General features: G+C 45.5%; 1 protein-coding gene across 1 annotated transcript; it reads left to right on the top strand.

Annotated features, from left to right (window-relative positions):
- The first annotated feature begins 2,654 nt into the window (after positions 1–2,654).
- Positions 2,655–25,058, top strand: LOC147085092 (uncharacterized). Its single transcript, XM_085979430.1, has 5 exons — positions 2,655–2,676; positions 3,766–4,056; positions 16,141–16,446; positions 21,809–21,916; positions 23,953–25,058. Exons 1-5 carry the CDS (start codon positions 2,655–2,657, stop codon positions 24,027–24,029), a joined length of 804 nt encoding a protein of 267 aa, XP_085835556.1. The 3' UTR covers positions 24,030–25,058.
- Positions 25,059–25,993: the final 935 nt, after the last annotated feature.

Below are 25,993 nucleotides of genomic sequence, written 5' to 3'. Positions count from 1 at the left end.
GTGACAAAATGGATGATGGTGTAAGGCAAATGGGAGTGCTAATGTTGCAAGTGTAGAAACACATATTGGGTGCAGAGGATTTTTAATGGTTACAGTAGAACAGCGAGAGGTAAGGGAATCGTGGAAAATCTAACAAGGTGGAGAGGCTTACCCTGGTTCGGGAATGAGGTGGAAGACAGTAGGTAGACTGGCAGGGGTGGGGTTGATGGTCGGAAATAGTTTCTGGGAGGGAAGTGGCGATGGTGGAAGTGTGGGAAAGAGGTTTCTGGGAGTGGTTCCCAGTTCCTGCACTTATTTTAAAAGCACTTCATCTCTAATATCTTCTAGTTCTCATTTCATTTATCGACCTGAATCGTTAACTCTGTCTCACTCTCCACAGATACTGCGTGACCTGCTGAGTGTTTCCTGAATTTACTGTTTGTATTTCAGGATTCCAGGATTCACTGTGTTTTGTTTTATCGACTTGCCTAACTTTCTCTTTGTTTTTTCTTTCTTACTATCTCTTTCTTTCTTTCTTTCTTTCTTTCTTTCTTTCTTTCTTTCTTTCTTTCTTTCTTTCTTTCAATCTCTTTCTTTCAATCATTCTTTCTTTCAATCATTCTTTCAATCTTTCAATCTCTCTCTCTTTCTCAATTTCTCTCTCTCTTTCTCTCTGTTTATTTATTGCTCGGTGTCTATATCGATGTGTGCATCTATCATCTTTTGCACTATTCCACAGGTTGTTCCCCTGTGTCTATTCCCGTGAGCACATTGACTGGCAGTCCAGACCCGAGCCGTTCATTTCTCTTTCCACTTTCTCTCCCCTTTCACTTTTCTCGCTCTCCCTCCATGACCGCACCCTCCTGTTGTTCTGCCTCCTTCGCTCTCTCCACTTTCGGATACTCTGCCCTCCCTAATCCCTACCACAATCCAACATAACGAATAAGGGATGTTATCCATTCCTTTAGTGACAACTTGACTAATGTTAACCCAGTGCCCTAATTAGTGACTTCAGTCTGTGTTGCAATCTCGGTTACTACAGCAACGTTCCTGTCATACCCGTTACCCCAAATCAATGACCAAGGCAATTAACAAAACACAATATCGCGGTATTTTGCAGGATCCGCACAGTGTGCACGAATCTAATTAGAACATGTTTACTCTCTCAGTTGTTCTTGGAATCAGTGGGCATGGGTGTACTGTCTGGTAACATTAACTACTCGAAGATCTTTACGTCAATGAAAAGTTCAAATAGAGAGTTCCGCAAACTGCTTGAATTGAGGAACTGCCGACACAGGGTTCAGCATGCAGCTGTTTTTTCTCTAATGTGCATATTTGATCATTATCGACATTTCTTTGACATTTTAAATACATGAATTAGCAGTTCACAGGATACAAACTGGATGATGTGCTCTAGTTGCTTAAACAAAATCACACAGATGTTTGTCATGATCTGGACAATCTTATTGTACAATCTAAAAGCCTATTAAAGGAACAATGGAGAAGGTATGTGAGGCTGCTATAGACATAAGTCAAAGACACATTGGCCCTGAATTTCCGATCGGAGGCTTCGTGCGTGCGGATGCCTCCGATCAGGAAAAATCTACGCATTAAGCTGTTGGCTCTGTCGGTGCCGAGGATTGCGATCCTGGGTCTCTCCACTACGAAATGTGAGGAGGGCCATGTATCCCAGGGACTCATGTGGTTCGGAGGCTTGCCCTGTTCAAAGTGCAGAGCCTTGTCCTGGATCGGCAATGTGGCAGACGGAAGGTAGTTAGACACCCAAGGGGGGCGGATATTTATTATAAATGCTCTTCATCTCTACTTTCTGCTAGTTCTCATTACATTTATACACCTAAAACTTTAACTCTCTGTTTCTTTCTTTCTTTCTTTCTTTCTTTCTTTCTTACTTTCTTTCCTTCTCTCTCTTGATGAAAGTTTGAGCAGGTTGGGCCTGTACCGATTGGAGTTTAGAAGAATGAGAGGTGATCTTATTCATACATATAAGATTCTGAGGGGGATTGACAGGGTGGATGCTGAGAGGATGTTTCCCCTCCTGGGGGAATCTAGAACTAGGGGGCATAGTTTCAGAATAAGGGGTCGCCAATTTAAGATGGAGATGGGGAGGAATTTCTTCTCTCAGGGGGTCGTGAATCTTTGGAATTCTCTAACCCAGAGAGCTGGGGAGGCGGAGTCAGTGAATATATTCAAGGTGGAGATTGACAGACATTTGAACTACAGGGGAGTCAAGGGGTATGGGGAGAGTGGTGAAGTGTTGTTGAGGGCAAGGTTGGATCAGCCATGATCTTATTAAATGGTGGAGCCGGCTCGAGGGGCCAATTGGCCGACTCCTGCTCCTATTGCTTACTTTCTTATGTTCTTATGATCTTTCTTTCTTTCTTTCTTTCTTTCTTTCTTTCTTTCCTTCTTTCCTTCTTTCCAATATTCTAGACCAAAATGTATTAATATTTATATCCACTACGAAACACAAAGTGACATTTCAAAATGTTTTTCTCGGTGTATACAATCTGTTTAATTGTGTAGTAATATAATTATGCTGGTTATTGTTTGATAATTTAGAATCAATTTGAATTTTGTACCTTACCTGTACTGAATTATAAAGGTACACATAAATCTGGGGAAGAAAATCTGATGGCAATTTCGGAAGTGATAACATGCGAGCTCTGGGAGCTGTTGGTTAGTGCGACAGGTCAACAGGCTATTGATGGGCAAAACTTTACATTGATCCATTTTTTTCTCTTTCAGTTCATTTCCAGGCGTTGTTCGGACAGAGATTTATATGTAAGTATGTGACATTAAAATGAATAGTCAATTCATTAATATAGCCATCAGTTAGCCGAAATTAATATTTGACAGTTGCGATTTCGTTTAACTCCAGGGCGCATTGATCTATTGCAGGAATTATTGTGCAACTTCCCGCAATTGTTTCTTAAATTCTGATATTCCAAAAAAAATTGCACTTATTTGAAAGGTGATCACGGCTTGTACACGTTTTGTAATATTGTATTTATTAACACTGTTAATCACTATTATTATGGGCTAGACATTCATCTCGGGCGGTGCGCAAAACGGGCAGCATCGGATCGGCAGCCCATTATACGCAGCGCCTGATATTCAGTATTTGGGTGGATCAATTGGTTGGCGACCATTTCGGGATGCCAAAGTCGCCGGCGCTAATTTTAGCGCCCCGTAAAATTTAGCGCCCCTCCGCTGGAAATTCATTAGTAGTGTCCCAAGCCGAATGTGGAGAGCGACTGGAAGTGCCCCACACCCTTCTTGGGCCGCCATAACTGATGATTGGGGGGCTATGTGCAACAGCGCCAAGCGCATTGGAGCATACCGATGCCTCATTGCAGGACTCCTCCCCTGATTAATAGGGAGGGACCTAGCGCTGCATGCATCGGGGCCCTGCTAGACCACCAGGGAGCGGGGTGCAGTAAAAACTACCTGGTCTGCCCCTGGGGGCGCTAAAGGGAGGCGCAAATCCACCTAATTTACCAGTTTTTAAAATGACTGCAGTTCCCTTTCCTGTTATGTTGTTTGAAACATCATGTTACTGTTACATCCCAAACAGTTATTATAATTGCACATTAATTTCAATGATATAGAAAGCGGAGAGCTCGCTATCTCCTGACAGCATTACCATTTCAGTGCTGGGGTGTATACTGGTAAAGTTCAGGTTGAACTTAGCTTATGACAATGATATTGATGTTAATTGATTGAAGCTTTTCAGCGTTTAAACTCTTTTGACTGTGCTTTCCTCAGATGATTTACCAAAGCCAATCTTGTCTGTGAATCCACCATATGAAGTCATTGTATACGGAGAGACAATAACTATGACTTGTCACTGTCAGTGTCCCCTCACACTGAACCGTTATTACCGAAGGCAAGTTTACTTGCTAGAACAGGTCGCTGCTAAAGGACAATGTTATACCTCTTATGAATTCACCGCAGATCATGGCTATCAAGACAGTTACTCATGTGCATGTTTACTTTTGGAGAATGGACAATGGAGATATTCAGAATGGAGCGACCCTGTTCAGATAATTATTCGAGGTATGTTAACAGAACCAATTCTCCCAATGGGATTAGAACAATTTGTGCTTACTCAGCAATGAAACGATCCAGTGGAACAGGGGGACACTTGGGCTGCAGTTACATTGGGCCTTGGATGTTAGATTCCAAACCCAACCTCTTTACATGGTGTGAGCGGATTCATTAATGGTTACCGTCATGACAAACAAAGTTGTCCAGCGACAATAACTCTGCTTATGTTTCACACATGATTTTTTCTTCTTTTAACAGGTTTAGTACATTCACTAATAACATCATTTTATATGACTGTTCTACAAGGTTATATTATTTCACAATAGAACCTTAGAATGGTTACAGCACAGACAGAGGTCATTCGGCCCGTTGAGCCCCTGTCAGCTCTCTGAAAGAGCATTTCATCTATTCCCACTCCCCTGCCCTTTCTCCGTAGCCCTGCCATTTTTTTCCTTCAGCTCCTAATCCAATTCCATTTTGAAAGCCACTTTATTTTGAAAGCCACTTTGAGTCTGCTTCCACCACCCTTTCAGGCAGTGCTTTTCAGACCTTAACCAGTCGTGGCATAAAAAAAGTTTCTCCTCATTTCACATCTGGTTCATCTGCCAATCACCTTAAGTCTGGTTCTGGAGCATTCCACCAATGGGAACTGTTTCTCTCTATCTACTCTGTCTAGATCCCTCGTGATTTTGAACACCACTATCAAATCTCCTCTCAAAGTTCCGTGCTCTACGGAGAACAACCCCAGCTTCTCCAGTCTATCCACGTAATTGAAATCCCTCATCATTTGAACAATTTTTGACAATCTTTCCTGCAACCTCTCTAATGTCTTCACACCCTTCCTAAAGTGCGGGGCCCAGATGTGGACACAATACTCGAATTGAGGCTGAACCAGTGTTTTATAAAGGTTCATCATAACTTGTTTACTTTTGTACTCTATGCCTTTCTTTATAAAGCGCAGGATCCGTATGCCTTTTTAAACGCTTTCTCAACCTGATAATTTACATCCTAGGGTATTTAAGGAAGTGGCCCTACAAATAATAGATGCATTGCTGATCATCTTCCAACATTCCATGTAATCTGGAACAGTACCCATGGATTGGAGGGTAGCTAATGTTACCCCACTATTCAAAAAAGGTGATAGAGAGAACATGGGGTATTACAGATCGGTAAGCCTTACATCGGTAGTGGGGAAAATGCTACAGTCCATTATAAAAGATGTAACAGCAGAGCACTTGGAAAACAGTGACAGGATCGGACAAAGTCAACAAGGATTTACAAAAGGTAAATCGTGCTAGACTAATCTACTGGAAAAATTTGAGGATGTAACTGGTAAAATAGATAAGGGAGAACCAGTGGGTGTGGTGTATTTGGACTTTCAAAAGGCTTTTGATCAGGTCCCGCATAAGAGATTAGCGTGTAAAGTTAAGTCACATGGGATTGGGGGCAAGGTATTTACTTGGATAGAGAACTGGTTGGCAGACAGAAAGCAAAGAGTTGGAATAAATGGGTCTTTTTCCAAGCGGCAGGCAGTGACTAATGGGGTAGCGCAGGGATCGGTCCTTGGACCTCAGCTATTCACAATATATATTAATGATCTAGACAAGGGAATTGGATGCAATATCTCCAAATTTGCAGACGACACAGAGCTGGGTGGGCGTGTGTGCTGTGAGGAGGATGCCAGGAAACTCCAGGATGATTTGGACAGGTTTGGTGATTGGGCCAATGCATGGCAGATGCAATGTCACGTGGATAAATGTGAGGTTATCCACTTTGGTGGCAAAAACAGGAAGGCAGATTATTATCTGAATGGCAATAGATTGGGAAAAGGGGAAGTTCAAAGAGACCTGGGTGTCCTTGTGCACCAGTCGCTGAAGGTAAGCATGCAGGTGCAGCAGGTGGTTAAGAAGGCAAATGGTATGCTGGCCTTTGTAGTGAAAGGGTTTGAGTACAGGAACAAGGATGTCTTGCTGCAGTTGTACAGGGCCTTGGTGAGACCACATCTTGAGTATTGTGTGCAGTTTTGGTCGCCTTATCTGAGGAAGGATGTTCTTGCCATGGAAGGATTTCAGCGAAGATTCACCAGGCTGATACCTGGGATGGCAGAAATGACGTTTGAGGAGAGATTGGGACAATTGGTCTTGTACTCGCTGGAGTTTAGAAGAATGAGCGGGGATCTCATTGAAACTTATAAAATTCTGACAGGACTGGACAGACTAGATGCAGGAAGGATGTTCCCGATGGTCGGGGAGTCCAGAACCAGGGGTCACAGTCTAAGAATAAGGGGTAGGCCATTTAGGACAGAAATGAGGAGGAATTTCTTCACCCAGAGAGTGGGGAACCTGTGGAATTCTCTACCACAGAAGGCAGTAGAGGCCAATTCATTAAATATATTCAAGAAGGAGTTGCATATATTTCTTAAGGCTAAAGGGATCAAAGGATATGGGGAGAAAGCAGGGACAGGGTACTGAATTTGGATGATCAGTCATGATCTCATTGAATGGAGGAGCAGGCTCGAGTGGCCGAAGACCTACTCCTGCTCTTATCTTCTATGTTTCTGTGTTTCTGACCTGCCACCTTCAATGATGAATGCACATAGACCCCCGGGTCTCTCTGTTCCTGAGCCCTCTGTAGAACTGTACCCTTTATTTAAATTGCCTCTCCTTGTTATTCACACCAAAATGTATCAGTTCACACTTTGCTGCGTTAAATTTCATCTGCCACGTGACCATCCATTCCACCAGCCTGTCTATGTTGTCTTGAAGTCTATCACTATCCTCCTCACTGTTCACTATATATCCAAGTTTTGTGTCATCTGCAAATTTTGAAATTGCGCCCTGTACACAAGTCCTGTCATTAACATGTATCAAGAAAAGCTGTGGTCCTTGCAGCAATAACCTCGTGAACTCCCTCCATCCCGCAGACAACTGTTCAACACTACTCTCTGTTTCCTGTCACTTAGCCAACTTCGTGTCCATGCTGCCACTGTCCCTTATATTCCATGGGCTTCAACTTTGTTGGCAAGCCTTTTATTTGGCACTTTAACCAACTCCTTTTGTAAGTCCATGTAAGTGCAGTTAGTTCAAAGCGTTCCCTGGGATCACGTGGGCCATGCAGAGCCAATTGTAGCATTATGAATAGAGATCGGCCCCAAAATCTAAGTAAAACTTCAAATAAAATTTATAAAAACATCACATTTTTAAAATAACTATAAATTACATAAATAACTATATTAAACAATAATTTATATTTTTGAAAAAAATAATGACAGTTTTTAACGGGTCTAAAAATAAACTTACCTTTCTTTAAAGTATTTAAAAATAATAAACCTGTTGATAAAATGCTTTCATTTTACATAATTCTCCACTTACCTTGTTAAAAGCAGGCCTTGCGACTGCTTTTTTCATGTACAGCTGCTAGAGACTTACCCTCCCGGGAAAATCTGTAAAAAAAATCAGAAGTTCAATGCGTATGCACTGCCTCTCGGGCGCACGAGTGATGGGACGTTTATATTATGGCAATACAATAAACATCAGTCTTGAAAACTGGCTGTTGCTAAGTGATATCTCTCTCTCTCTCATTCTCTCTCCAATGATGCCAACAACATTTATTTGCTGTGTACTGAATGAACTAAACATGAAAACCTTTCAGAAGCCGATTAATCCGAGTTCCAACAGAATGGGAGGCCATTTAAAGCGTTGAGCCAAAAGAAGGTCGGGTTTTGCAGATTGAATGGAGATGTTCAGTAAGCGGCTACCCAAAGGTCATTATTGAAAGCAGAAAAAAACAGACTGAATCAAATACCTTGCATAATAGAAAATATCAGCACATTCTGGTTCACCCTGTGTCCCATCTGTCCTGTTCTTGAAGTAATAATAAAAAGCAAAGTATGCATTGGAATGAAGGCGACAGATTTTGTTCCATTTTCACAAAAGTGTCCTCATATGTTATTGAGTAGACTTTTGACACACAATTTCATGCGGTATTTTTCATACAGGTGAACTCCCGGAGCCGACTTTCTACATGGACCCAGATTCCGGTGCAGTTTCAAATGGGGAAAATGTTGGCATTTCCTGCAAAGGTGACATTCGTTCCAGAGGGGGAACTTTTCCTTGTACAAAGATCCGAAACAAAATCCTGTACAGTCTCGCAATGTGAGTGGCGATGAGCGGACTGTGACCTTCAACATAAATACCCGAAGGGAAGGCTCTGTGGGAAATTACAGTTGTCGATATCAAACAGAGGTCGCAGGACGTTCCAGGCATTCGCCATTCAGTAAAGATGTCCCGATTGTGGTGAAAGGTAGGGACCAACACATTTCAAAATGATGTTGTGTGTTCTTTTATCTCATGTCTGTCTCCTTCGCTCATATCTTGTTAATATAGGTGACAAATTCCCTTTAAAATCGAACTGAGATGTACATATTTTGCTGCAACAGTTAACTGGGGATCGTTCTTTTATCTGCTGGCTTAAGGTTCCCATTTGTTATGCATAGTCTGCAGAGGCTGACCCCCCCCCGCCTGTTATCCAGAAATAATGATCATGAATTAAGAGCTGGAAGAGTTATTTAACGCTCTTTCTTTATAAGCGTTGAAACGCCAGAAAGCTCGCGAATTTGACTTCCATTCGCTTTGAGCACCGTGCATCAGCAGCACACATACCAGGGAATGGTCTCTGCATACATTCCGTGCTGCCTGATAGGGTGCACCACAGTTCTTGTGTCTGTATCCACCAAGAGAGCTGTGCCCAAGATTAATAATACATGAACCAGTCTGCGGCTGAGAAATTCCCCAGGGCAGAGGTCCAAAAGCGACGGTATCGAATATGCCGCCCGTCTTAATCAGCAGTCGAATTTCTCGCCCTGATTCTTAACTTGGGCAATCCTCCATTTTCTGGATGGTCTGATGGGCAGGGAAGGCCAACTCGGACTAGCTGTGATCCATCCAAGTAAGGAGATCAGAAATTAAATGACATTGACAAGTTAAAGAAGGCGCAATGCAAATTCACTGTGATGCTGCCTGGTATGATGAGATAGAGATACGAAAAAATCCTTCAAATATACAGGCTAGTTTTATTGGACCAGATATTCCGATTCCTACGGGTGGGTATGCGCTGTGTAACCACAGGAGTAAGACCTGCTTTTACCAGGATAAAAGTTCAAAAAAGAAAAAAACATTTCACTGATTTATCATTTTTAAATACTTTTAATAAAAGGTATGTTTATTTGTAGCCCCGTAAAAAAACTTGAATTATTTTTCTCAATAAATTAATTTTTGTTTAAAATACTTAGGGCTAGATTTTCAGTATAGACAGTTTTGGGGCGCTAACCTTAGCGCCCGCCCGAAGTTAGCGCCCGCCCCAAAGTAGCGCCCCGTTGCCGGAAATTCAGTGGCTTCGCCCTAAGAGAGTGGTGGAGCGCTAAAAGAGGCGTTCCACTCCTACCTTTAGGCGCTAAGCCGGCGGTCCAGAGGGATAGCGCCCAGGCGGGGCGCAGCACGGGTGCGGTCATTTTTGCACTGACAGCAGACCCCGTGGTGCCGACCAGCTCTTAAAGGGGGAAGGGACAAATTGGTCTGCTGCCATGCCCTGCACACTGCAGCTTTGCAAAGAGGCCTCAACACTGCTGCTCAGCCGCAGGGAGTCATGGCAACGCCAGAGAAGGCCCGTCAGCGTGCCCTGCGCTTCTCAGAGGGTGATCTGGACATAATGGTCACAGCTCTGGAGGTGAGGCCCAAGATCTTGTTTCCAGAGAGTGGGAGGAGTCCAACCCACCATGACTACACCAAAGCCTGGAAGCAGATCGCCCAGAGGGTGACGTTCACCGACGAGGCCCCCAGGACGCACAAACAATGCCGTCAAAAATACAACGATCTGACCAGGATTGTGAAGGTGAGTAGCCTTTCCAGTCTCCTCCTCATTCTTGCATGTACACCTGACATGATGGGCAAAGGGACCTGAAAGTCCTATTGGCCAGCCCTCAGCCAGCAGCATTGGGACAGTCATGAGCATCAAATGGCCATTCGGCACTCTACACTTTGGCCAAGCTATTCCACCATGGGAGGCAGTGCACAGTACATTAGGGCTTCACTCTGTCCAAGCTATTCCACCATGGGAGGCAGTGCACACTACATCAGGGCTTCACTCTGGCCAAGCTATTCCACCATGGGAGGCAGTGCACACTACATCAGGGCTTCACTCTGTCCAAGCTATTCCACCATGGGAGGCAGTGCACACTACATCAGGGCTTCACTCTGTCCAAGCTATTCCACCATGGGAGGCAGTGCACACTACATCAGGACTTCACTGCGCACTTACAGCCCGTCCTTTCTCTTGCAGGCTAAAGTAGCGTTTAATCGCCAGGCCCGTGCCAGGGGTGGCCGCGCCAAGCTGCAGAAGCTCACTCGGCTGGAGGAGCGCGTGTGTGTGCTCATGGGAGCCCGTGTGATTGTCCCCACAGCGTGCGGTGTATCCGACCCTCCACTGCCCAGCAATGGTAAGGACCTCGCCTTTTGGCCCTCTCGCGTCACACTGGCCCATCCGAGCTACCTCCTTTGCCACTGTCCCACCAATGCGCTGAATCCCACCAGTCCTAACTCCCTCGCTGACGCCGTCTCCTCACTCTGAAGCTACTCTTGTGCATTCCTGCTTTCAGCTGGTGACGACCAGGACCCTGAAGCTGCCAGTGACAGCACCTCCGACCAGGAGGAGGAGGAGGAGCAAGCCGGACCTTCGGGGGAACAGTCACATCCCGCAGGAGAGGAGGAAATGCTTGACACCTCCTCACTGGACGAGTGCCTGGAGGAACTGTCGCAGGGCAATGCAGCTTTTGGGACCAGTGGCGTCCAGCCACCCAGCAGCCATGCGCATGGCCCGCGGCCTTCCCCCCAAAGGGGGAAGGATCAGAGGGGAGTGCTGCTGCTCGGCACACTCGCTGTCACCAACGCGGCAAGGGTCCCCTAGTTCGGCCCCCTCCTCCCCAGCTGGAGAGTCGCAACTCCAGTCCGGACACCTTCACTTCGGAGGAGGTGCGGAAGCTGGATAAGATGGCCGACGACTCGGACCGGCGCCACATGGAGCTCATGAGCATGGTGGGGCGCATGCCTGAGGCCATCGAGTCGCTGGCGACCAGTGTGCGCGAGTTCGGGGCAGCAACTGCCGCGAGTGGCCGCATGCTGACTGATGCCGTCAATGCCCTGGCGGATGTGATGCGCGCGCACACCAGGACCACAGGGCCACTCACTGCTGCCACACGCGCTGTCTCAGGCAGGCATCGCCAGGGCAGGCGCCGCGCTGCACCATCCCAGCAAGCCGCCCGTCGGCTGATTGCTGCGGATCCTGCAGTGCGGGCCCGGCCGAGTGCCACCGCGCCACAGCACCAGCCAGCGCATCCCAGACGTCAGCTGGCCCACATTGCGCCATCCATCGCCGCCATTCCCCCTCTGGGGCGTCAAGGGCAAGCGGCTGCAGCTGATGGTGGCCAGGCTCAGGTGCGCCACTCAGCAGACGGCCCCTCGAGGCCCAAACGCCGTGTAGGCCGCCCCCCAGCGGCATCTGGCAGAAGGGCATCTGAGCCTCAGGCGCCTTCCCCCAGCCTCGCAGCAGCCACTGGGCAGAGCTTGCGAAGGAGCAGCAGGCCGGGCAGGGGAGGCAAAATGCTGGCCAAGGTCTCGCCCTCGCGGGCCACTCAGTAGAGGGTGTGGGCAGCTTTCCTTTAATATGGCGGTGGCCATCCTTATTTTGCCCATGGTTGTGCTTTTGGAGGGCTTATTTTTTGCGTTAGGCCGACGTTGAGGCCCGGTTTGAATAAAGGTGGAGTGGCTCCTCCCCAGTTTGTGGGAGTGAGTCGTTTGTTGGGCTTTTTGTGGGGCCCGTTTATTGTTTTTGGGGATTCATGTGGGAAGGGCTTTTCATTTTTGTGCAATAAATAATTATCTTTATTCATGCAGTCTCCATGGTTGTTCTTCTTAGTGTTTGTTGGCTTCGCCGGCTGAGGGCTTGCGGAGCGGCTGCATTCATCTTCCCTCATGGCCCCTGGCCATTCCCTGACAGGTGGCTTAGAAGTACCATGTAATAAGGTGGCGTCATGCGGCCCTTGGCCCTGCTCGCTCCCTCCTGGGAACGTACTCTTGCTCCTCCTCCTCCTCCTCCTCCTCATGCTCCTCCTGCTCCTCTTCCTGAGGTGCTGGTCCAACGTCAGGTGGCAGTGCCTGAGTCCTGCGGATAGCCAGTTTGTGTAGCATGCAGCAAACCACCACAAATTGGGAGACCCGGTCCGGCGAATACTGGAGAGCTCCTCCGGAGCGATCAAGGCAGCGGAACCGCTGCTTGAGGACCCCAATAGATAGCTCAATGATGTTGCGGTTGGTTTGATGGCTCTCGTTGTAGGCCTCTTCAGCAGCGGTCCTGGGCGCGCGGAGCGGGGTCATGAGCCAGGTGCACAAAGGATAATCTTTGTCCCCGATGAGCCATCCTCTTGAGGGAGGCTGTGCCTGGAACATGTCATGCACAGTACTCTGCCGCAGGATAAAGGCATCGTGGCTGCTGCCTGGGAAGCTGGCATTGACTGCCATGATGCGCTGCTTGTGGTCACAGGCCAGCTGCACATTCAGAGAATGGTAGCCCTTCCTGTTGCGATACTGCTCGCCATGCTCCAGAGGGGCCCGAAAAGCCACATGCGTACAGTCAATGGCGCCCTGCACCAAGGGGAATTCCCCGAGTCTGGCAAATCCCAATGCGCGCTGATGCTGGCTCTCGAGGGCCATGTGGAAGGAGATGAATTGGCTTCTCCTTCTGAACAGTGCTTCGGTCACGTGGCGGATGCAGCGATGTGCGCCATACTGGGAGATGTTTGCTATGTCCCCAGCAGCGTCTTGGAAGGAGCCGGTGGCATAGAAGTTCAATGCCACCGTCACCTTCACTTCCACTGACAGAGACGTCCTGCACCTGAGCTTTGGCCGCAGATCTCGGCGAAGCAGGTGGCAGATCTCTGCAATCACCTCCTTTCGGAATCGGAGCCTTCTAACACATCGCGCGGCACTCATGTTTAGGTAGGAGCGCTGCTGGAGGTATAGCCTGACTGGGTAAGGCCTACGTGGCCGACGTCTGTAGCCCCCTCTGCCTCTAGCCAGGGCTGCCCCTCTCACAATGCGTCTGCGAGCCCTACGGACATGGCGCTGCAGCTGCGCGTTGGCACCCCATGCAGCCCCCATCAAATCCTGGCAAACAGTCTAATTTCCAAATGGCCACTTGCAGCGCTATTGCCTGAGTCCAAAAATACCTGGCTCTTGCTGCTTGAAACCAGTTAGCTATCCTCCTTGTTGTGTCTCCAGAAATGCGTTGCACAAGACTGTTTTCTGAAAAAAGGATGGCCTTTATACTGGAGAGGATGTTCCCTTTAATTAGCGCCCCCCGGGGCCCGCGCTGGTTGTGTTGCGTTCCTTTTTCCAAATGCTCCGGCCGCCCGCCGCACAATGGGGCGGTCCGACTGAAGTTTGCAATCGGGGCGGCCAAAGGGCGTTGCACGAGGATGTGACGTCATTTTCTGCGCGCGCATCCGGGCGGGCGCTAACTTTGCGCCGGCGCTAACGGGCAACTTAATTTGGGGCGGGGCGCAAACTGCGCTGCGCCCGGGCGCTACACGCATAGCGCCCGGAAATCACTTCTCTTAAGGCGCTAACTGCTGGCGCAAGCGACTGAAAATCTAGCCCATAGACTCTAATGAAGTCCTTACGTCTCCTGTTTTACATTCGTAAAAAGGAAAGGCCCTTACACACGCGCAAACCTGTGGAAAAAAAATTATTTCAGCGCGCACGCGCAGACTCCTGCGTGCACGCGTTCATCCTCTGAACCCCTTGGTTCAGAGGACAGGAAACGTCGGTTTTCCACGCATGCGCTGTGCATGCTGAAAACCGGCACTTCCGTCGGGCCCACGCGTGAGTACCCCGTCCGTACTCACGCGTTGGGCCCGGGATTACTGGGCCTATATGTTTAGAGGCTGATGTGCAAATTCACGCCCTCTACTGGATACCCCGAGCACCATTGTGCATGTTGGTCATTTACAGCCCATTTTAAATTTGACTATGCATGTTAGAAAATGAATACAAGCATCAAATACAATTTAAGGTGTGGTTTTTAACTAGGCAGTATCGTTTCAGATCCGGTGGAGGCCTATAGGTGTGGAAATGCTAATATGAATGATCTGATTAAAGAGAGTGTTTGTTCTGTGAGTATCAGGGAAAATAAATGAGAGCCTGCAGTGTCAAAAGGTTACAGGTATCTGATGTTTTGAAACAGTTTTCTGTTTTTCAGTCAAGTAGTAAAGACTTCAGTGTGATGATTTTATATCACTTTATTTTTTTCTACTTTAACATAAAAAACAATCTAATTTCTTCAGAGATAACGCAAGCAGAGTTTTGTCAGCAGTTCCTAGTGTAGGCATGAAGTTAAATAGTTTGCTCCCTTTTTCTTAGAATATAACACAAAAGCTTCCTTTTTTATAAACTATTCATTTTATCAAACTGGAAGTGGCCTGGCTTTATTTGGTAGCCTCCAGTCAATGGCCCAGTAATTCCTCTCCCAACGCGTGTGCCCGGAGGAATTGCCGGTTTTCAGCATGCACAGCGCATGCGCTGAAAACCGGCGTTTCCTCTCCTCTGACCCAAGGGGTTAAGAGGCTGAACGCGTGCGACTACACAGGCAGCGCGTGCGACTTGGATTTCCTTTATTTTTAGAGAGTTGCGCATGTGTAAAGGCCTCCGGTTTTTATGCATTGAAAAACCACACGTAAGTACTTAGTTTTACAGGTAAGTGGCCTATAAATACAATTTATAAAAAAGTTTTCCACAGGTTTATTATTTTTAAAGAATTTACAGTAAGGTAAGTTTAGTTTTAGCCCCGATTTTTTATAGAATAATTTTATTCAAATTTTAAAATTATTGTTTAAAATAGTTTTTTACAGTTATTTATGGTTCATTTAAGTAGTGCAATGTTTTTTTAAATTTTCTTTCAAGTTTAAGTAGTGTTTTGTGGCCAGGAGTTTTCATGAGTTTGACAGCTCTTACTGTCAAACTCATGAATGAACTTTTGCAACCTCCCATTGGTTGCCCTGTGCTCACGTGATCCCAGCCGGTTCATCGCACTAAGTACGCCGCTGGGTCACGCACGCACAGCGCGGCAGGACCTCAAGCGGGCCAGTCAGAGGAAATGCAACGCGGGCCACGATTCAAATGTCAGCGCGCCGGGTAAGTGCACATCGGGGGCTTGCACACGCGGCAAGCTCCCGATCCTAATTTCAGGGCCAATGTATTTTCCGTCAATCGATTCATACCCACACAGGTTGACATTTCTCGTACATCCACATTCTGTAGTTTCCGGTCAATGCACAGTCCTTCAGCCGATTCATACCCACACAAATTTACATTTCTCATACATCATCATTCTGTAGTTTCTGTTCAATGCACAGTCCTTCAGCCGATTCATACCCACATAAGTTTACAATTCTCGTACATCAACAGCTCATTGCTTAGTTTGCAATGTTATGTGATGGGATGTTTATAGTATGACAATAATAACCATTCCAATGCGTTACTTCAATCCTGAACACTTGCTGTTGCTCAATGAAATATGTCTCTCTCTCTCTCTCTCGTTCTCTCTCCAATGATGCCAACCACATTTCTTTGCTGTGTACTGAATGAACTAAATATGAAAACCTTTCAGAAGCCAGTTTACCCGAGTTCCACAAACCAACAGAATCAGATAAATGAAATATCCGCCTGAGAATGGGAGGCCCAGTTAATGAGTTGAATCAAAGGTAATCCGGGTTGTTCAGATTGAAGGGGGATGTGCAGTAAGCGGCTACCCAATGATCATTATTGAAAGCAGAAAAAACCAGACTGAATTAAATATCTTGCACAAAAGGAATAATCAGCACATTCTGACTCATTCTGTTTTCCACCTGTCCTTTGCTTGTAATAATATCAAAAAGCGATGTATGAATTGCAAGCAAGGCGACAGATTCTGTTTTTTATAAAAGTGTCCTCATATGTCATTGAGTAGACTTTTGTCTCACAATTTCATACAGTATTTTTGATACAGATGAACTCTCGGAGCCAACTATCTACATGGACCCAGATTCCGGTGCAGTTTCAAACGGGGAAAATCTTGCCATTTCCTGCAAAGATGACATTCGATCCAGAGGGGGAACATTTCTCTTGTTCAAAGATCAGAAAGGAAGTCCTGTACAGTCTCGTACTGTGAGTGGCGATGAGCGGATTGTGACCTTCAACATAAATACCCGAAGCGAAGGCTCAGTGGGAAATTACAGTTGTCGATATCAAACAGAGGTTGTAGGACGTTCGATAATTTCGCCATTCAGTAAAGATGTCCCGATTACGGTGAAAGGTAGGTATCAACACATTTCGAAACCATTGTGTCTCAATTTCTGTCTCGTTCGCTCATATATAATTAATATAGGCGACCAGTACCCTTTAAAATCGAACTGAGATGTACTTATTTCCATGCTACAGTTAACTGGGGATCTGTTTTTGATCTATTGTCTTAATCTTTCCATGCGTGCTGTATAGCCTGCATAGAAACATAGAAATATAGAAGATAGGAGCAGGAGTAGGACATTCGGCCCTTCAAGCCTGCTCCACCATTCAATGAGATCATGGCTGATCATTCAAATTCAGTACGCTGTCCCTGCCTTCTCCCCATATCCCTTGATCCCTTTAGCCTTAAGAAATATATCCAACTCTTTCTTGAATATATTTAATGAACTGCCCTCCACCGCCCTCTGTGGTAGAGAATTCCACAGGTTCACCACTCTCTGGGTGAAGAAATTCCTCCTCATTTCAGTCCTAAATCGCTTACCCCTTATCCTTAGACTATGATCCCTAGTTCTGAACTCCCCGGCCATCATAAACATCCTTCCTGCATCTAGTCTGTCCAGGCCTGACAGAATTTTATAGATTTCGATGAGATCCCCTCTCAATCTTCTAAACTCCAGTGAGTATAAGCCCAATCGACACAATCTCTCCTCATACGTCATTCCTGCCATCCCAGGTATCAGCCTGGTGAACCTGGCTAAACCTGTCACGAAATAAACGCTGGATGGGTTAGTTAACTCTCTTTATTTACATGCGTAGAGTTTCCAGGTAACTCCCGATTTCATCTCCCACCCACTTTGTGTTGGTCCATCACTATCTGAAGACAGCCCACATACCAGGGAGTGTCCGGCTGTGTACCTTCAATGCGGCCTAATAGGGTGAACTGAAGATCTTCCATTTGACTCCAGCAAGCGAGCTGTGCCCAAGATCAATAATATGTGCAAAATGAAGAGGTATACTTAGGCGCTCCTCCATTTACTGCAAGGCCTGATTGACTTCGAATGCTGATCCTAAACTTTAACAGCCAATCAGTGTCCACGAATCTTTTCAATGGATTGATCAGAAATTGAGTTACATTCATACTTCAGATATCTTGCTGCAGTTGTACAGGACCTTGGTGAGACCACATCTTGAGTACTTTGTGCAGTTTTGATTGCCTTTTCTGAGGAAGGATGTTCTTGCCATGGATGGAGTGCAGCGTAGATTCACCAGGCTGATACCTGGGATGGCAGGAATGACGTATGAGGAGAGATTGGGTCGATTGGTCTTATACTCGCTGGAGTTTAGAAGAATGAGAGGGGATCTCATTGAAATTATAAAATTCTAACATGACTAGATGCAGGAAGGATGTTCCCGATGGCCGGGGTGTCCAGAACCAGGTGTCACAGTCTAAGGATAAGGGGTAAGCCATTTAGGACAGAGATGAGGAGGAATTTCTTCTCCCAGAGAGTGGTGAACCTGTGGAATTCTCTGCCACAGAAGGCAGTAGAGGCCAATTCATTAAATGTATTCAAGAAGGAGTTGGATATATTTCTTAAGGCTAAAGGGATCAAGGGATATGGAGAGAATGTAGGGACAGGGTACTGAATTTGGATGATCAGCCATGATCTCATTGAATGGCGGAACAGGCTCGAGGGGCCGAAAGGCCTACTCCTGCTCCTACCTTCTATGTTTCTATGTTTCTATGGTACAATTCAGATTCACTCAGATACTGCCAGGTATGATGAAATACAAATACGAATAAAAAAATCCTTGAAATACTCAGGCTTCCTTTATTGAAACAATGAACATTACGGGGCGATATGATGCAAAATTTTACAATTATAAAAGCATGGTAGAAGACCGATAAAACCGAACTATTCCCAATAGTTATGATTAATAATGAAGGGGACGGAATTACAATATTAAATGTAAGAGAGCAAGAAAAAACTCTTTATAGCACGAGATGTAGAAGATATGGAATTCCCAATCAAGGATAATGGTTGAGGAAGTAATCAGTCAAGGTTACATTATATCGGTGGATGAATGAAAAGTTGATGAATGGATTTGCGAACAGGGTTGTGCAAATGTGATTCAACTATTTGCTCACCAGTCGGGTCGTTACAATTAAAGACGAAGGGCTAGATTTTCAGTTGCTTGCGCCAGCAGTTAGCGCCTTAAGAGAAGTGATTTTCGGGCGCTATGCGTGTAGCGCCCGGGCGCAACGCAGTTTGCGCCCCGCCCCAAATTAAGTTGCCCGTTAGCGCCGGCGCAAAGTTTAGCGGCCGCCCGGATGCGCGCGCAGAAAATGACGTCACATCCTCGTGCAACGCCCTTTGGCCGCCCCGAATCCAAACTTCAGTCGGACCGCCCCATTGTGCGGCTGGCGTCCAGAGCATTTGTAAAATGGAACGCAACACACCCTGGGGAGCGCAAATTAAAGGGCACTCCTCCTGCACTATAAAAGGCAGTCTGCATGTGTTGTCTGGAAGGGTCCAGTATGTTGTTGTGAACGGTGTATTTATATTTCCGGCCACCACCGCCACCTCCTCCTCCTCCTCCTCCTCCTCCTCCTCCTCCTCTTCTTTGCTCCTTTCCCCCCCAGACTCTGCCTTTGAAAAAAACACATGCACCCTTCCCCTTTAAGAGCTCACTGGCACCAGAGTGTCTGCCGTGCGCTGCGCCCGAGCTCGGGTGTTGTGCTCTGCACCGCCGGCTTAGCACCTAAAGATAGTAGTGGAACGCCTCTTTTAGCGCTCCACCAACCTCTTAGGGCGAAGCCACTGAATTTCCGGCAACGGGGCGCTACTTTGGGGCGGGCGCTAACTTCGGGCGGGCGCTAAGGTTAGCACCCCAAAACTGTCTATACTGAAAATCTAGCCCGAATTGTGCACACTTTGATCTAAGTATTCTACATGGACTCAGAGCCTCGTCTACTGGTACCCACACACTCCTGTTTTCGGGTCTGTGTGTGATGATACTTTATCTGGACTCCATGACAATGCATGATCAAACTGAACTTCATCACAAAACAACAACTGAATTGTGGCTAATTGTAGTCGGTGCATCTAACTAACATCCGAGGCCATTGCCAAGAGATTCCAAACATTATCGTTTCCATATCGCAGCAAACTCACCCCAGTTGCCGCAACTCTCAAAGTTCCCTTTTAATGTTTAGTCTGCCCGGTCCCAAATGATTCTTCTCACTTCACATTCAGTGACCAAGGCATCTCAGGAACCGTGTGAGGACTCTCCTAGTTTCTGCTGTTGCCAAGGTTTTCAGTCCTTCCTGTAGCAGCTTGATTTTCAGATGTCGAGGAATGTTCCCTTTCATCCCCAAACAAGGACGACTTCCATTGCCTTCATCCTTGCTGCGAAAACTCGAAGGTTACACGAGACAAAGCAAGAGGTCTATCTGTAGCACCTGTCCAATATATAGCGCCTTTAAAGCTGTATAACGTCACAAGGCGTTTCACATGATCATAACGGTACTAAACCTGACAGCGAGTTTAGGAAGGAGACAATAGGACTTTTCGTCAAAGAGATCAGCACGATTGGATAGGCTGGTGTTGTTTTCTTTGGAACAGAGGTGGCTCAGGGGCGACTTAATTGAGATGTATAACATTTTGAGGAGCCTAGCTAGAGTGGATAGGAAGGACCTATACCCTTAGCAGAGTGTTTGTTGTGGCAAAATAAAATTAATTAAATCCGCACACTAGTCAGCAAATGCTAAAATATCCAAGCATTTTATTGGAAACATAGAAAACACAAAATTATTCAACAGTACAAAACAAACAATCCGCGGAGGTACCTATAGGCTCATCAGGGAGTACAGCTTAGATTCTCCGATTGTCTTTGGTCTCCGGTATTTAAGCATACAAAAACCGTGGCAGGCTCTAAAGCCCGCGTGCACATTTGTTAATTGGCTGACTCCCCATTTCGCGTCACATAATTTTTATTCTCACTTGACCACCTGATGTTTTATTTCCTAACCCTTCGTAAAACCACATGTCTGCATTTCTGTTTGACTGTGCCCCGTGTGGTTTTACTTAACTCTAGGTTCCATTTCTTGTGGTTGTCGCTTCTGTACCTGTTTTATCTAATCTTGCAAAAGCATCAAGACCTTGCGGTCAGCATCTCTGAACTGTCTCCGCTGTTGCCTCGTGTGCAAGCTGCATTGTTAACCCCTTAATTCCTGAAGGGTGCCAATGCTTCACTTCTGAGCCATATGCAAAGCCTCTTTATTTCTGACTGTTGTTGCCAGGCAGAAATGCCTTGACTACTTATTCTTACCCATGAAGCTATGCTTCAACTAATTGTGATTTCTAAAAATCCATGTCAGTGTTCAATAACCATAGGACATGGAATTAAACTAATTGGTAGCAGGATAAGAGGAGAGTTGAGGAGAACTTATTTCACCCAAAGGGAGTTGTGGGTCTGGAACTCATTGCCTGAATGGCTGGTAGAGGCAGGAACCCTCAGCACATTTAAAAATTACTTGGAAATACACTTGAAGTGCCGTAACCTACAGTGCTACGGACCAAGAGCTGGAGTGTGGGATTAGGGTGGATAGATGTTCTTCAACCTCTCTGTAAATGTTTGCAATTCAACGAGTGCCGGTCTTCACGCATAGTTATTCATGACCCAAAATGATAAAACATGATGTCTTCTACTTAAGTAATAAAAATCCGTTGAGTGCACAACAGACTTTCGGAATAGAACAGTGCATTTCAAAATTTATCAGTTTATCAGGATAATCTGATGCATTATATATTCACCAATATCACTTAATAATATCTGCCATTTGCCTCACAGAGCTCGCATTCCTACTGACAGGACTGGGCAATACTGACAATGCCACGGGGAATCTAATTCATGGATTAACTGACATCGACTGCAGCGCAAAACAAGTTAACAGCATTAATTCCTTCCTTTGTGCCCCCAGTACTCTCACTGTGACATACGCATGCAATGTTACAACAAGAGTATGAATAAGTGAGAACCGAATCGAACCGAATTAACATTGACCAAGCTGTAAAATTCAACAAGATTCACTGCAGACAAATAATAGCAGTACTTGCTTCAATGGTCATGTTTAAGGACGTCGTAAATGCATTCCCTCCATTCATGAACTCTGGCAAATGAGTTCTAAAGGAACACGTTAAGCATTTTGAAGGAAAATATGTTAAACTCCTACAATTATTACCCTGAATATAATGTGTCATTACTGTATTGTTCTTGTTGCAGTAGAGGAACGGCCAGCGGGTGTTTACAATGTCTTTGTGTAAATAGTAAAGCAAGCGTTCATGTTCAATTTCAGTTGAATTTGGAAGCGTTAATTACTAATTTAAGACTTGCACACAATGAACTATCAATGCTCGTTGCTTCTTCCACAGAACAATATCTCATGGTGCCCTTAGTCCGACTCTGCCTCAGTGCCTTCGTGGTCATTGTGATGGTGATATTCATTGTTGAGCATTTCGTGAATGTTAACCCGCCCAAAGGTAAGGCATTAAATATAATTGCAAATTTTAGATTTGTCTAGAATGTTTTGAGTTATTCTGTAAAATTCTCTGGAAAGGGCATGCCTACATCGTTATACCTAATACAGAGCCTTGCAGAAGGCACCACATATCCAGTTCAGCAGTATTACATAGTATTTACAGCACTGAATCAGGTCAGTCGGCCCAACAGGTCCATGTCGGAGTTTATGCTACACACGAACCTCATCCCACCCTTCTTCATCAACCCCATCAGCATATCCTTCTATACCTTACTCCCTCATGCGTTTATCTAGCATCTCTGTAAATGCATCGATGATGTTGGTCTCAACCATTACTTGCTCTTCCGAGTTCCACCTCTTACCACTCTCCTAATTAAGGTGTTTCTCCTGAATTGCTTATTGGATTTATCAGTGACTATCTTATATCCATGCCCTTAGTTCTGGTCTCATCCGTAAGTGCAAACATGTTCTCAACAGCTAACCTATCAACCCCTTTCATAATGTCAAAGCCCTCTATCAGGTCAACCACTAGTGTTCTCCCTTCTCAAAAAAAGACCGCTGCCCGCTCAATCATTCCTGATAGTTAAAACACTCCTGTTCTGATATAATTCTAGTAATTCATTTTTAACTGCTCCGTGCCTCTATATCCTTTTTATAATATGGAGACCAGAACTGTTCACAGTATTCTAAGTGTGGTCTAACCCAGGGTCAACACAATATTAGCAAAACTGCTCACCCCTCAGTCTTTTATTATCCAGAGAAAAGAGACACTGCACGCTCAATAATTCCTGATAGGTATAACCTCTCAATTGTGGTATGATTCTAGTAAACATTTTTTGCACCTTCTGCATACCTCTATAAGCATTTTATAATATGGAGACTGGAACTGTTCACAGTATTCCAAGTGTACTCTAACCATGGTGCAATACAATATTAACATAGAAACATAGAAACATAGAAGATAGGAGCAGGAGTAGGTCATTCGGCAGCTCGAGCCTGCTCCGCCATTCAATGAGATCATGGCTGATCATCCAAATTCAGTACCCGGTCCCTGCTTTCTCCCCATATCCCTAGATCCCTTTAGCCTTAAGAAATATATCCAACTCCTTCTTGAATATATTTAATGAATTGGCCTCCACTGCCTTCTGTGGTAGAGAATTCCACAGGTTCACCACTCTCTGGGTGAAGGAATTCCCCCTCATCTCTGTCCTAAATGGCTTACCCCTTATCCTTAGACTGTGACCCCTGGTTCTGGACTCCCTGACAATCGGGAGCATCCTTCCTGCATCTAGTCTGTCTAGTCCTGTTAGAATTTTCTAAGTTTCAATGAGATCCCCTCTCATTCTTCTAAACTCCAGCGAGTACAAGCCCAATCGACCCAATGTCTCCTCATACGTCATTCCTGCCATCCCAGGTATCAGCCTGGTGAATCTTCGCTGCACTCCCTCCATGGCAAGAACATACTTCCTCAGATAAGACGACCAAAACTGCACACAATACTCAAGATCTTCCCTGATTTTCAATTCTATCCTTGTAGAAATTAACCAAAATGGTCTATTTGCTTTTTATGGGCTTATTTACCTGCTTCGCTACTTTTAGTGATTTGTACAAAAGTACCCCCAGATTCGACGGCTCCTCTACCCCATTTAGGCACTTATTTTCCATGGAGTATGTAGCCTCCTGATGCGTTCTACCTAAACTTGCCACTTACACTTCTATGTACATATATAGAACGTTATTTGCCAATTACACGCCCAATCTGCAGGTCTATTAATATCTTCCTGGATATGTTGTGGGCCTCCTATGTTTTAATTACAATAACCAATGTGGTGTTACCTGTAAATTTTGTCATTATACTTCTCTAGAGGGACAGGTGGGCAGCGACCTGATAGAGAGTGTTCTGGCAGTGTCCCTGACCACAGATGTCCCACTCAGCAGTATTACAGGAGTTCCACTGTTAGTGATACAACTTGCATCAATCATCCTCAATTCTACTAAGTCAATCCAATGTCCTTATATGTTTGTTTGTTTTTTCAGGAAAAGTAACATTGGACAAAACGTTGTCTCCAGACCGCCACAACAGACAGAACATGGCCATTATGTCCCTGGATTGAATTTCTGTTTCAAGGGTGTTTTTTAAAAACCTTTGCAGAAGAGATTGCTTGCCTGCGGAGCAGATATTTTGCTACTATATTTCCTTTAAAGGACAGCTATGTCTGTTTTGATGCTATTCCCTCTCTAATATATAGGTTACAGTGACAAATCCGCACTGAACACTTTACACTTATTTTAGCAGAACATGTAGGAGAATCAGGAAGAACAGGACAATTTCTGTGAGGTAGAAATTGATCTGTGTGAAGCGCCTTGGTGGGAGAGATGAGCTGAGCCAGAGGACCCAGCGATTCCTCCTGATTAATTGGCTATTGAGATCTGCGAGGGTCACATAAAACCTTCCTCGGATGCTCCCACACAGGAGGAATCAATTGCTCAAGAAACAGAAGTAGCACAGGAACAGACACACAAACTTTTACAGGTTAGGGAATAGTCCAGCAGACTGCAAGCCCAAATTACATCTGGATATGTCTAAATACGTCATATTCTCAATGAAAGTAGAGCAAATGTTAACGAAAGAGTCCTAGAAATGTGTCTAGGGCCCCAAACACCCCTTCCAGGTGAAACAGCGATTTACTTGTACTTTTTGCAATCTAGTATACTGTACTCGCTGCTCACGATGTGATCTCTATATTGGGGAGACCAAACGCAGATTGGGTGACGGCTTTGCGGAACACCTCCGCTCAGTCCGTAAGGGTGACCCCGAGCTTCCAGTCGCCTGTCATTTTAATTCACTGCCCCAGTCCCACTCGGACCTCACCGTCCTCGGCCTCTTGCATTGTTCCACGGAAGCTCACCATAAACTCGAGGAACAGCACCTCATCTTCTGATTCGGCACTTTACAGCCTTCCGGACTCAATATCGAGTTCAACAATTTCAGATCATAACCTCGGCCCCTATTACATTTTTACCTATATTTTTTATCCGCACCTTTGTTTTGGCCCTTCCCCCCCCTTTCTTTTTTTTTCTCTCTCCCGCATGGCAGCTGTCTCCCATTCTGCCAGCGCACTTCACACCTAATCTAGAGCCGTCTTTTGTCTCCACTAGTCCTATCACCATCTCGTCTCATTTTGAATACCTCTTAATGTCTCTTCACTTTTCTTTTGTTCTCTCCCAGCCTGGCCGCTTAACCTATTTCATTTCCTGTGCTTCTTTACTCTTGAGAAAGGGTTTTGACCCGAAACTTTAACTCTATTTTCTCTCCACGGATGTTGCCTGGCCTGCTGAGTTTTTCCAGCATTTTCTGTTGTTATTTCGGATTTCCAGCATCTACAGTGTTTTGCTACAATCCAAGAAATGTGATGGGCAGATAATAGCAATAATGGAAGCAAATCTTCAAGAGAATCAAGAGAATGAAAGTCTACTGAACAAGAATTGGCAATATCTCTGGTACAAATGGAACAAGATAGGCTGAAACGTTGAACGGAAATGCTTATTTGAAGGGGAAGATTAATAAAATTGATAAGAAAGGATAATTAGCGGAAGGCAATGAGTCACGGGTGATATTCACAGGAAGTGTACAGTTAATGGTGTGGAATCAAATGACACAGCATCAGCCCAGCTCCAACCTCTTTGGCTTCGGATCTTATCACAATGAATAGTTATTTCTTACTATCAAAGAACCTGATCAAAGTCAGACTTGGAAAGTAAAGGAAGGAACACTCTGACACCCCGAAGATGGGGCATTGATGTCTTTTTATTCTGAGTTCTGAGGGATCCATGGCAAGAAAGTAAAATCTGTTGGTGAAGTTGGAAAAAACTGCACAGAGGAATGCGGGATTGGCTTTAAAGTCCTTTGAACGGATGGTGTATGAGGTAGGAACAGCGCAGTCAGTGCAGACACCACAGTGTTGGGTGTGGCTCAGTTGGAAGCGCATTCGCCTCTGGGTCAGAAGGTTGTGGGTTCAAGCCTCACTTCAAAGAAGAGCTGGGCAGTTTTTCCCAGTGTCCTGACCAATATTTATCC

Source organism: Somniosus microcephalus, unplaced genomic scaffold (genome assembly GCF_052327205.1).
Source record: "Somniosus microcephalus isolate GS21.2 unplaced genomic scaffold, FLI_Smic_1.0 unresolved_chr9, whole genome shotgun sequence".
Taxonomy (NCBI): Eukaryota; Metazoa; Chordata; class Chondrichthyes; order Squaliformes; family Somniosidae; genus Somniosus; species Somniosus microcephalus.
The sequence above is the reverse complement of the archived record's forward strand: the minus strand, read 5'-3'. Positions and strand labels throughout refer to the sequence as shown.

Bases quoted from the DNA above. Each gene is read 5' to 3' on its own strand.
- LOC147085092 (XM_085979430.1), top strand. From the start codon at position 2,655: ATGCGAGCTCTGGGAGCTGTTG. The intron at 4,057-16,140 runs GTATGTTAACAG...TTTTTGATACAG, and splicing joins TGTTCAGATAATTATTCGAG to ATGAACTCTCGGAGCCAACT. The intron at 21,917-23,952 runs GTAAGGCATTAA...TTGTTTTTTCAG, and splicing joins GAATGTTAACCCGCCCAAAG to GAAAAGTAACATTGGACAAA.